The sequence below is a fragment of the Pseudorasbora parva genome, chromosome 17 (assembly GCF_024679245.1).
Source record: "Pseudorasbora parva isolate DD20220531a chromosome 17, ASM2467924v1, whole genome shotgun sequence".
Classification (NCBI taxonomy): domain Eukaryota; kingdom Metazoa; phylum Chordata; class Actinopteri; order Cypriniformes; family Gobionidae; genus Pseudorasbora; species Pseudorasbora parva.
In genome coordinates, this window is record NC_090188.1 from 42,922,667 (window position 1) to 42,936,265 (window position 13,599).

The window sequence follows — 13,599 nt, forward strand, 5'->3', positions numbered from 1 at the left end:
GAGAACACAAATGAACATTTTTAACTCAGCCGTCGCTCGTATAATGCATGTCAACGGGGTGTACGAGTAAGACATACGAATCCATATTAAACCCTGAGGCTCGTGGAGACACATTGATGTCTTAAGACACGAAACGATCGCTTCCTGCCAGAAACACAACAGTATTTGTGTTATTTTTTACCTCATATCAGACAAATCTCATCTAGTGTTTCAAACAACGCTACTTCCGCAAAAACACTGGCACGATCGTAGATACATTTACATAGATCCCTCATTAGTACCTACACAGATCAGTCGAATGAGGAATCTATGTGAATACTGTATATCTATGATCGCGCCGGTATTTTGACGGAAGTAGCGTCGTTGGGAACACAAGATGAGATTCCTCTGATATGAGGTATAAAATAACACAAACACTGTTGTGTTTCTGGCAGAAAGCGATCGCTTCGTGTCTTAAGACATCAATGTGTCTTCACGAGCAGCAGGGTTTAATATGGATTCGTATATCTGTGTGTTTTTTACTCTCATAGAAATACACCCCATTGACATGCATTATACGAGCAACGGTTGAGTTAAAAAATCTTCCTTTGTGTTCTCCTGAAGAAACAAACACACCTACATCTCGGATCCCCTGCGGCAGGTCAGCAGATAAACATCACAGGCTCATTTTTGGCTGAACTATCCCTTTAACGGTTTATGCAATTGGACTGCCGTTTGCTTTAACCTATTTATCTTAGATTCGGACGAAGCAGACTCTGATAAATGTCACGCAGGGCAAGTGACTCAAATAAACGTTGTAATGTTTGGACACGGCAGTCCTCCTTTGCCAGTAAATCAGCTGTCTACGCAATAATCCGACCATATGATCTTATGTAATGAGCAACACTCTTAAGTGTCGCCCCCATTCCTTCTGTCTTCCACACCCCAAAATACCCCAGTGCCGCTCTGATCCAGGACCAATGGGCGTCCTGAATGAAACGATGGAGAAACCTAAGACGTGTCAGTCTAGTTGTGACTGCAGGCCAGTTGCCAAATCTAAGCCATCTCTAACTGTTCCAAATATGAAGTTGCGATCACAATAAGTTAAGGTTCCCAATAAGATTTTAAACCTCCTGGTGACAAACACACTTGTTTTTGACTTGTTTTCCTGTCACACAATTACATTTCACATTTCTGTCACACAATTGTATCACAAATGAGTGGCAACCTTGAGACCCAGACTTGTAAGTTTATAGTATGTTTTGATTTCAAAATAGTGCAATAATCTTTGTTAAATTTGAAACATGACACCGCCTGCAAAAAGGTTTAAATGTACATAATGTGTTTGTATGTATTAATGCACTAATAATAAACCATCTTAAATGGCTTGAATAATCATACTTCTAAAACTAAAAGTGTTCTGGTGATTTAAATGATGTTTTGCGCTTTAACTTGGAGAAGTGTGTGTCCGCTTCAGATGATCAATGCAATCCGTCACAGCTCAAATCGCAAGAAAGCTCGTCAACATGACCGCTCAAACTGGAAATATTTAGCTCATCCAAGAATTTTAATTCTGCATTTACTCTCTCGTGTTGTTTTCTCAATCATCTGAATGTCCGTGTTTACTACAGTATGTGCGTTGGTGTAAATCTGTTCATCATAAGCCATCACTCCATTAGTTATTGTTATGATCCCTTTATGACATTTTTTTGGATCTTTAAAGTTCGAGAGGAATAATGGACTTTTAATGGAGGTACAGAAATCCCTCAGGTTTCATAAAGAATATCTTCATTTGTGTTTGGAAGTTAAACGAAAAACGACATGATGGAGTTCATGATGACAGAGTTTACATTTGTGAGACATTGTGTGTGTTTGTGTGAATTATACCTTATAAATAGGCCTAACTACAGCAAGCTGAGCCTTGGATAAAACAACTCTATGGCCCCATTTACACTGCATGGTTCAAGTGGCCCAATTCCGACTTTTTCCTCTAATGTGGCCCAGATCGGATATGACATGTGAACGGGTAAGCAGGAAAAAAACGCATGAATTCCAATATCCTCAGATCGGATTCAGGCCTCACTCATATGTGGTAATAAATCCGATATGAATCGGATGCGTGCATTAGCGTCTGCCATGTAAGCAGACAGATCGGATATTCCCCAGTAAATGCGAGTCGTGCGTCACTGAAAAAAGGACGAAGGCGAATGACGTCAACTCAGTGGACATGAACTGTGATCAAGGGCCAGTGTTGCCAAGCCCGCGGTTTTCATGCGGTATTGGGCTGCTTTCACACAGTTTGGAGTTGCAATTGGGCGGGTTTTGTTGTGAAAACCTGGCAACCCTGTCAAGGGCTCTCCTCTTTTTCTCCGCCTTAAGAGAGAAATGTTTTGCCGACCTTTAAAGATGTGTGGAACAGTGCAGACAGCAAAACATTGTGCAATAATTTTGTCTGCGTCCATTGCATATCGTGCTGTTTTATTTCCTTTCACCGGTTAAGAGCGTCTTGGGCTGTTTTGCCAGTGTACAGTGTAAATGCAAATATCGGATACGGGTCGCTTTTGAAAAGATGATGTAAGCGGGTCATCAAAAAAATCGGATATAGTCACCAGATCGGATTTGTGCATCAAGACCTGCAGTGTGAATGCAGCCTATATCGCGAATCATATCGTTTCCATCAATCATACATAGTCACATATTTAATATTTATAGCACGTTACACCCAAGCGGCAACCTCCCGCGATCTCTCTTGAAGCCAATAGGGAAGTAATGTAAACTGCAATTCCTCAACTGGCCACTAGAGCGGCTCCATAAGGAGCAGAATCTCAGTGAGCTCATGTTAAAATCCCTTTACAGCAACTTTACAGCCGAAAAAAACATGTTTAGACCCTGGTACAAATCTTGGTTTTGGCCTATATGGCTAATTTTGACCTTCATGACGACTGTGAGGGGGGTACATTTTTTTATAAATTTTTTTATAAATTTTTATAAAATTTATAATTTTTTTATAACTAAAGCCTTAAAGTTCTGCATAATTAAGGGCGTGGCCACTTTGAGTGGCAGCTGGATAGCCATTCATCTGCCGTCTATAGTCGTTGCGTCACCTAAGCCCACATCCCGCCTTTTTGCCCATTTTCTGTTATCCGGGAGTGACACACGATGAATCGCTCGCAAGATGGCGACGGCCAGCTCGCCCATACTTTAAGCTTCAGAACAGCTCATTGGAATCCTATGGGTGACGTCACGGACACAACGTCCATACTAAAAGATCGTAAAAAACACATGTTAAACAATTGCCTACAACACACTGGATCTTCACTAGAACGACAGCAAATCCCTCCTGCTAAACGTTTACTCTTTTAACTCAACAATACAAGTCGACCGCATTATGACTAAAAGTTTGCTACGGATTATTTCCTGCTAAAGCAAGGCGGTGTTTGACTCTGGTCAGAATAGCCGACTGATGGCAGTGGGCTTGGACGGTAACATGCCCAGTGCATTATGGGTGTTGAAGTTTTGAAATGGATGACTGGATAATCAAGGATTTAAAGTGACCGCTGAACTCTCCTGTCCACATAAAATTCACACGGATTGATCATTACACACAGTTTATGCATTTTCCAAATGCACACTTCAGAAGATCTCACGGCAGAAAAAAAAAGTTTGTGAAATTAAATGTTTGTTAGACATTAGTAATAATTATACTTTTTCGTATACTTCTTACTTTATTTGCTTAGCAGTTCTGTCTAGTATTTATTAGACGGCGCTGTTAAACGGAGACGGTAAACTAATGAAGACGGAGAATGGGAGACTTCAATTTTTTCAGGGTTTTTCACTGCATTCTCTCCGTAATTACGTTTATTTGCCGTTTTAATTCACAAAAACCGACAGTAACTTACCACACCGCTAAACGTTTACTCTTTGAGCTCTTGCACCAGGAACAATACAAGCCGACACCATTATGACTAAAAGTTTGCTATAAAATATTTCCTACGAAAGCATAGTATATTTCCTTCCTGTCTTGGCTTGACATTAAGCATGTCGAAGTAAATCGGTCATTCACTTGTCCGAGTAAAAAATCTGCTAGCCTGGGAAAAAGTTATATTTTTCCATTTCATTTTTTGTGTTGTAAATATGATTTATTCTGAAGCTTTGGCATATTTAAATCTGCATATTTGTGATATTTGTTCCTTTTATAAAGGGCATTTTCCCCCTACTCTTATTAAATATAGGCTATTTTTCAAGTTTCATATTATATTCTTACATTTTATCTATATATTAAATTAAAATTTAGACACTGTAGGGCTGTTACCAATTAAATAAAATAATTTACCCTGAAAATTACAACTGCATTAAATAATGTTATAAGATTTGTAATTTTGAATAAATAAGAAATGTTGAAAAGTATGTTTAAACAAACTAAACCACCAGTAGTCTTAATGAATGAGTCATTGAGTCATTCATTCAAACGGCTGATTCATTCCAGAACGAGGGAGTCGTTTACAAACTGGTCAATGAATCTTTGATTCAACCGATTTATTCAAACACCGAATCATTCAGTAACACACACTGTTGCTGTGAGACGCGTTATGGTTGTGATCTTTGTTTGGATCTATTTTCGCTGCGGAAATAAAACAAAAACAGTCAATTCTGCATCTAAAATGCAAGTGGTTTAATGTTAATTAATGGTTTATGGAGCTGTCATATGAAATCAGTGTCTTTTTCAGTCGTGAAATACACTCTTGGTTGTGTGATGTTGTTTAACTGTATCATATGTTATAAATATAAAAACTTCACATTTTTAATGTTTAGCACAGTTTATCAGTGTGAGCAGTGCTCGTTTGTTTTTCGATTTCTCCTCCCGATGCACGAGTGTCGACAGCGCCACCTTCAGTTCATTATATACTATACTATTATCCACTATCGATCGCCACTTACACTAAGAATCATTCTTGCATTTTGGGGATTCGCTCGTTATTTTTTATTGTCTTTTTAATCCGCTTGTCCGTCGGGCAAGTAAAATGCTCTTTCACTCGTCCCTTAAAAAAATCCACTTGTCCCGGACAAGTGTTAATGTCGAGTCCTGACTGTGTTTGACTCTGGCAAGCTTATCCATTGCAGACTGGTGGGAGTGGCTTTGGACAGAGAAAACAGAGAAAAATGGCGTCCCGTCTGCCAAATAGGAAAACTTCAATACCCATAATGCACTAGGCATGTTATCGCCTAGTGCATTATGGGTATTGAAGTTTTCCTATTTGGCAGACGGGACGCCATTTTTCTCTGTTTAATCTTTCGCTTTTCCATTGTGTAGACAGCCAGGTTTTATTGAAGTACCTCTTTAAAAGTGTGAAGACAAAGGCTCTGTGCTGCCTCAAAATATTGTGTTGTTTGACTCCTGACACATCAACATTGGCTCAAACAATGGCGTGAGTTATATGTTTGGCAAACCATGGGCAGATAAGGTCAAGAAAAAGGTCGTAAAATGGACACTTACGGGTTACTTTGGCAATGCTAGTACACAGAAATAAAACCTTTAAAGATGAATATTAGAGTTAAAATCAAGGTCTGGTAACACTCCAGTCAGAAAAACAGAATACAAATATACTTTACAGTAATATCCTGTTCTAACTTGGCACGATGGAGGAACATGGTGTGGCAGAATCGATGTCCTAACAGCCACGCCAGGACGGTTTGTCCATCATTTGGTTTCCATTTCTGCTGTGTAAATCAATTCACGCTAAAAAAATATTGGCCCAAAACCTGCCATAAAAAACATCAAACATGAGGTTCATGCAGCGTCACATCATGGAGCATTTTCATGTGCAAACGATAACCATATTTTCAAAGCAGACCAATTTCACTGCGAAAAATGCTCCTCTTATTTAGTTTTTTTTTCTTGTTTACAATCCAAATATCTAAATATTCTTAACTCAAGATGCATTTACTAGATAAGTACATTAGATATTTTTTCTTGTTTTCTGGGGAAAAATATCAAAGTGAGTTTTTGCTTAAACAGGCAAAATGATCGGCCAATGGGGTGAGAAAGATAATCTTATTTCTGTTTGGGACGGAAACGAAACAAGATTTCAATCAGAAATAAGATTATTTTTCTCACCCCTTTGGCAGATCATTTTGCCTGTTTAAGCAAAAACTCATTTCATTTAGATTTTATTTTCAACAAAACAAGAAAAAATATCTTGTCATTTTACTTGTCTAGTAAATGCATCTTGATTTAAGAATTTTTGTATATTTAGACTAGAAACAAGACAAAATGACTAAGTAAGAAGAGCATTGTTTTCAGTGTAAGATTTTAAGAGTGCAAAAAAAAAAAAAAAAGTGCCTGTGCTGTGGTCCTGAATATTTCGCTGTGTTGTTTTGTTTGGGGAAAGTAGTGTGCCAGAAATAGCAGCAGTTATTTGGGCGAGTGGGTCATGCATGTCTTTCAAGGAGAACACGACGCCCTGTCTGCAACTCGACACCAACGCGCCTAAATTATGCAACAGCTCACAGACAGAAGTGTCCTGTATCTCCTGCACCTCCCCGAGTCTGGCTTCTCCTCAAGCAAATGCATGCAAACAGGGACGCGGCCGGTTCTCAATCATTAACTTCAGATGACGGGTGAACTTTGGACAGATTTTCCTGCCTGTCGCCACACGGGCAGATCTGTGTGTGTGTGTGTGTGTGTGTGTGTGTGTGTGTGTGTGTGTGTGTGTGTGTGTGTGTGTGTGTGTGTGTGTGTGTGTGTGTGTGTATGTCTTCTCTTCTTACTTAGTATTTTTGTCTTGTTTCGAGTCCAAACATCTAAAAATTCTTAAAACTAGAAGTATTTACTAGACAAGCAAAAGTAATTGTCTTGTTTTGGGGAAAAATAACTCAAAATGAAGAGAGTTTTTGCTTAAAATAAGATAAATAATCTGCCAATGGGGTGAGAAACAGAAAACAAGATTATTTATCTTATTTTAAGCAAAAACTCTCTTCATTTTGAGTTATTTTTTCCCAAAACAAGACAATTACTTTTGCTTGTCTAGTAAATGTTTCTTAATGTAATAATTGTTTGATAGTTTGACTGGAAACTAGACAAGAATACTAAGTAAGAAGAGCATTTTTTGCAGGATGGGTCACGTGTGTTGCATTGGCCTGAAACATCTGCTCAGTATACAAATTAAATGTATTAATTAGGTCATATTTAATTCTATAAACTATCCAAATCAAACTAGCCAAGTCTAATTCTGTTGCAGTATTGTCCTGTTTAACACTGTGAAGCTGCTTTGAAACGATCGTCACTGTAAAAGCGCGATATAAATAAAGCAAATTGATTGATTGATCTGCTGAAAGGTGAAGTGTGTTGTTTCTCCACAGTAGAGATAAAATAACCACTGATGATTTTGGAAAAACAAGAGTCCCACCACAAACTTATGCCATTGATTGAGCCGATAATGTCCAGTCAGGCTGCTCTAACAAACATTGACAGACACTTCATCATTATTTATAGATCTAATCTTTATCTATGAAGTGTTTCACTTTAGTGCAGGGTCTCAAACTCTCTTCACCTGGAGGTCCACTTTGGGTCAGGCTGGGCCGCATCTAGTATTCCACAAAAAAAAAAAGCACAACTGATCCAATCTTCTCAATCTTTATTATTAACAGATCTTCTGAACATGAATGTTTCATAGGGCTTCTCTTGCCTACTCGATTTTTAAAAAATATACCCTATAGAAATTAAAGGGTTAGTTCACCCAATAATGTAATGTCTGTCATTAACTCCTCTCCTAATGTCGCTCCACACCCGTAAGACCTCCGTTCATCTTCACACACAGTTTAAGATATTTTATATTTAGTCCGAGAGCGTATGCAAGTGTATGCACACTATACTGTCCATGTCCAGAAAGGGAATAAAAACATCATCACAGTAGTCCATATGAGACATCAGTGGGTTAATTAGAGTCTCTTGAAGCATCCAAAATACATTTGGGTCCAAAAATAACAAAAACTACGACTTTATTCAGCATTGGCTTCTCTTCCGCGTGTGTTCAATCCTCAAATAAAGATTCGAGCGGTTATGAATCAGTGAATTGATTCATGATTCGGATCGCCGATGTCTCGTGATTTCAGCAGTTTGACTCGCGATCCGAATCATGAATAAATTCGCTGATTCATAACCGTTTGAATCTTTATTTGAGGATTGAAAACAAACCCAGAAGAGTGTGAAGATGAACGGAGGTCCTATAAGAGCAAACCCTTTAAGAGTCTGAAAATCTGTGACTTGGCTCCCGAACTATTTGCTACTGTCTGAGGTTTTGCTCTCTCTCTGTTTTCCCAGCGGGTACGACGCGTGAGCACTTGGGTCTGGCCATGGCGCTGAAGGTGCCCATCTTTATAGTGGTGAGTAAAGTGGACCTGTGTGCAAAAGGCACGGTGGAGCGTACGGTCCGACAGCTGGAGCGGATCCTGAAGCAGCCCGGCTGTAATAAAGTGCCCATGATCGTGTCCTCGACAGACGACGCCGTCACGGCCGCTCAGAAGTTTGCACAGTCACCGAGGTACAGCTAAACCCCTCACAAAACTTCACTGCAAAAAATGCTTTTCTTACTTAGTATTTTTGTCTTGTTTCGAGTCCAAACATCTACAAATTATTACAAAAAGAAGTATTTACTAGACAAGCAAAAGTAATTGTCTTGTAATGGGAAAAAATAACTCAAAATTAAAGGAGCTGTATGTAAGAAATGCATTTCATTGAATCCTAAAATGGCGCTGATATGTCTCTAGACATTAATAAATCATGTTAATCTCAAACACTTCTATCACTGCCAACAGTAGTCCGGCAGGATATTGTCATGGTAAAGTTGTTGTTGCGGCTCAACTGATGTTGATGATGTCATGTTGTGTTTTGGGTCCGCCGTCCACCTATCGACCAATCAGGAAGTCAGTAGTGTTTGGGGTTGCCAGATCTACCTCTAGTTACCACAGCTGCAGATCTACAAACGTTCTGCTGATCCTGCAGCCAATCTGGCAACCTCGAGTCAGGGGGAGGAGGAGGGGGAGACGCCGCTCTACAGGCATCTGAAAGGGATTGCAGGACCAGTTCTGGCCACAATCTCACACACACTTCCTTTAAAGGGATACTTCACCGCTTTTTCATATTAAACTATGTTATTCCCTCAACGAAAACGAGTTGATACATCCCTCTCTCGTCTCAGTGTGTGCACTTAATCTCTCTGACGCGCGGTGACGATCTGATAGCATTTAGTTTAGCCCACTAAGCCCAGTTCATTCACTATGGTACCAAACAGAGATCAAGTTAGAAGTACCAAGCACCTCCACGTTTCCCCTATTTAAATACAGTTACACGAGTAGTTGAACGATCAAGTATGGTGACAAAATAAAGCGTGGTACTTCTCTAATCGGATTAAAAAGGAGAACTATAATGTATGGCGGATTAGCACTTCTGAGAGTACTTCGGCTCGGCGCAGTAAAAAGTCCCGGCCGAAACATCTTCCCTCACATCTCCCTATTGACAGAAATGAGAGAGTGAGGGGGAGGTGTGAGGAAAGATGTTTCGGCCGGGACTTTTTACTGCGCCGAGCCGAAGTACTCTCAGAAGTGCTAATCCGCCATACATTATAGTTCTCCTTTTTAATCCGATTAGAGAAGTACCACGCTTTATTTTGTCACCATACTTGATCGTTCAACTACTTGTGTAACTGTATTTAAATAGAGGAAACGTGGAGGTGCTTGGTACTTCTAACTTGATCTCTGTTTGGTACCATAGCGAATGAACTGGGCTTAGTGGGCTAAACTAAATGCTATCAGATCGTCACCGCGCGTCAGAGAGATTAAGTGCACACACTGAGACGAGAGAGGGATGTATCAACTCGTTTTCGTTAAGGGAATAACATAGTTTAAAATGAAAAGGCAGTGAAGTATCCCTTTAAGAGAGTTTTTGCTTAAAATAAGCAAAATAATCTTAATTCAAAAAGAAAACAAAATTATTTTTCTTACGCCATTGGCAGATTTTTTGCTTATTTTAAGAAAAAACTCTTAATTTTGAGTTATTTTTTCCCAAAACAAGACAATATTTTTACTTGTCTAGTAAATGTTTCTTAATGTAAGAATTTTTTAGGGATGCACCGGTTGACCGGGCCAAAATCGGAACCGGCCGGTTTTTGCTTCTAGCGCGCGACCGGCAACCGGACGTTTTTTTTTTCTTTCCGCTGATTTTTCCGGAGGTGCGCCCACTTGCCCAATCCACATACGCTTATATTGCAATCATTTGCAAACATGTCACTTGTGTGGAAGTATTTTGCAATATGGGCGCAGGACTGGAAATGCAGAGCTGCCTGTCTGAAGCACAGATACCAAGAAGCGAACAGCCGTCGGTGTACTGGCACACAAATAAGAGCCGCTTTCCTGCACTCGCTGAAGCTGCGCGAGCTTTCCTCTCTCTGTCGTGCACAAGTGTAGATAGCGAACGCTTGTTCAGCTCAGCTTCTCACGTGTTGGACCAGAAACGAAACAGACTAACTTGTGAGAAAGCCGAAATGCTTCTGTTTGTAAAGAACATCCACACACTTTTGAAGTGAAATGCTATCAGTTAAGGATGATCATTTGTATTTTATTTTATTTTACCTTAATACTTAATTTAAGACTTAAGACTTAATTTGATGTAGAATCTTTGTTTTCTTTGTTTTTTTTGTTGCACTAAACATTATTTGATTTAACATTTTTGGAACAATGTATTTATATACTTTTTTAAATTATTTAATTAAATTATTTATTTTAATTTAACTGGTAAATACTTTTTTTCTTAAACTGAATTTAAAAACAAATGCGGATTTAAGTAAATTCTTTGTTTGTATTGTTGAATGTGTTGATTGTGCTGTTTGGATTGCAGAATATGCGTATGGTAAAGTTAATAGGTAATGTTAATTTTTACATAGGTTCAACCTAATTTAATTTCAGATTGCAAACTTGTTTTCATTGGCCAAAAGCCAATTTGGCCTATTAAATGCCAAATAAACATCTTGTTCATGTATACTTTCTTTCTTTATTGTTTGTTACTTAAAATAAAATAAAATCGGTATCGGAATCGGCCATGTAAAATCATGATCGGTGCATCCCTAGAATTTTTTGATATTTAGACTAGAAACAAGACAAAAATACTAAGTAAGAAGAGCATTTTTTGCAGTGTTGACATTTCAATCTCAAAGTATGAAAGAAGAACACGGCTTGATCAAACTCTGTTGTCTTCCCTGGTCAGCATCACTCCCATCTTCAGCCTGTCCAGCGTGTCCGGCGAGAGTCTTGATTTGCTGAAGGTCTTCTTTAATATTCTTCCTCCCCTCAGCAACAGCAAAGAGCAAGAGGAGCTCATGCAACAGCTCACAGAGTTTCAGGTACGCTTTTACACTTAAAGGCACAATATGGAAGATTTTTGGATGTAAATTTCCACTAGAACAATGTGATATATTTGTTGGCTTGTGTACTAGCATTATCCCAAATGTTCATAAGAATGTTTTAAATTGAGAGAAATCATCCATTTTATCAGAACACGGCCCGTGTGTCGCCGATCAATGACATCACACCCGCATTCAGGCCCTTTCACACTGGACGCGATTTTGACGTGCGAATAATTTGCGCGATGGTTTTATTTTTTGATCAGTTGTGTGTGTAATGAGCTCTTCCACACTGAATGTGAATGTGCTGCGGCGAAAAAACGACATTTATTTTTTCCGTTTCGATGTCGATTTTTTTTACTCCAGCGGCGACAAAAAATGGCTTCAACCAATCACACACGAGGAAACAAAGGTGACGAAATGTCCAGTTGATGTCACGAGCTATTCAAGCAACATTAGCCTTTGCATTAGCATAGCATTTCTCAGGAGATTACAGCTGTAAGCTGTGTTTGCCCACTGTATGCTACAGACAGCAATAACTTAACCTTTTATAAATTGTGTGTGCGTGTGCGTGTGCGCGTGCGCGTGCGTGTGTGTGTGTGTGCGTATGAGAGAGTAGCGCGGCCCTCCCTCATGCAGTGTAATTGGTTGACACCTCGTGATTTGACAGAAACAGAATTTAAGGCTGATCAGACAGTCGAAACGAATGTGGTCAACAGCGCTCAGATGGCCAATCAAATCAAAGTAGGCAGAGTTTACACTATTTTTGGCTTGTGCAGTCTTCACACACACACACACACACATATACACCCACACACACACACACACACACACACACAGACAGACATTTGGATATTTGACTAAATATTTACTGCACACAAAGGCATACTGAGTGTCAGGATCCCAAAACTGACCCATTCTTCCAGCTGAAGCTTCACGTCTTATTGCCTGGGTCCACTTTTGTCTCCTTAAACGCTCATTTTTTGGGGTTGACAGCTTATGAAAACTTAGTTCTGTTTGTTTGTTTGCCGTACACCTTGTCACATATCAGCTTTTAGATTATCGTTGTTCTGTTTTTTGTAATCAGTCCGAAATGATGATGTGACCGCTTCACGCAATAAAAAGTCAATGGAGAGCATTGGATTGTTTCCCCCCGGGAAATCTGATGTGTTTTATTAGACACTTAGGCATCATTGATGGACAGAAACTAATGATTGTTCTCCAGCTCAACACAGTTCGTCTTATTGTTTAAATCTGGTGTTGTTGATTTACTGCACATGATTTACGAGTCCCATGTTTTACCGCCTAATATGATCTCGCTCACTGCAGTGTGAACAAGTGTCTCATAGCCGGGCCGACGCACAGAGGAGCATTATAACATCACTTTAACACACTCACATGTGTGTGGGATATGATAAAACACACACACACGAGCAGAAGCGGAAGTGCTAGTCTGACAGAATAAAAGCTCAAGACACCTCTTTGATTTGAATAAGAGACCAACAACGTTAGACTATTATTGAATGGCAGGCACTAAAAATAATGTTTAATGTTCACATCGACTGAAAACAGAGATCATCAAAATGTTAGTTTACCTGTTTCAGTCAATGATTTCAGACAAAACTTTAAATATTAATGTGTATTGTCTGACCGTAGAGAGCTAATCCACCCAATAGGCACACAGATGGATAGCTGTCCAACTCATGAATTGGTCTGTGTTTTGTGATCTGTAGATTGATGAGATCTATACAGTGCCAGATGTGGGGACAGTAGTTGGTGGGACTCTTTACAGGTACGCCCTCCTCTCCTCTATTGACCGTAATGTCCAAATGAACGGCATTAGTGTGTAATGAGAGTGTGTGTGCAGTGGCATCTGCCGTGAGGGGGAGCAGCTGGTGGTGGGACCCACGGATGATGGGAAGTTTCGGGATCTGACGGTCTGCAGTATCCAGAGGAACCGCTCTGCATGTCGGGTGCTCAGAGCTGGACAAGCTGCTACTTTGGCACTGGGCGATTTCGACCGGTCGTTGTTACGAAAGGTGAGCATTTCTATTTTTTTGGTTGGGTCTCTATTAGTAGATATTGACAAAAAATGATATCTCGATATTTTCTGGGCTTTTCTCGATAACAATAATTAGATGATATTTTGCTGAGAGTGTTTATATATGTGTGTATATATATATATACCCAGTTTCTGTTTTTGTTAATTTAGCAATCGTTTTTTTGT

At 39.5% G+C, this 13,599-nt stretch overlaps 1 protein-coding gene across 1 annotated transcript in view; it reads left to right on the forward strand.

Moving 5' to 3' along the window:
* The window catches only part of gtpbp2a (GTP binding protein 2a), a 35,267-nt gene that overhangs the window by 17,409 nt on the left and 4,259 nt on the right, over positions 1-13,599 (forward strand). Inside the window, exons 7-10 of the mRNA XM_067421479.1 lie at positions 8,300-8,519; positions 11,237-11,372; positions 13,106-13,164; positions 13,240-13,411. Coding sequence (XP_067277580.1) covers positions 8,300-8,519; positions 11,237-11,372; positions 13,106-13,164; positions 13,240-13,411 — 587 coding nt within the window. The remainder of the gene's footprint in view (positions 1-8,299; positions 8,520-11,236; positions 11,373-13,105; positions 13,165-13,239; positions 13,412-13,599) is intronic.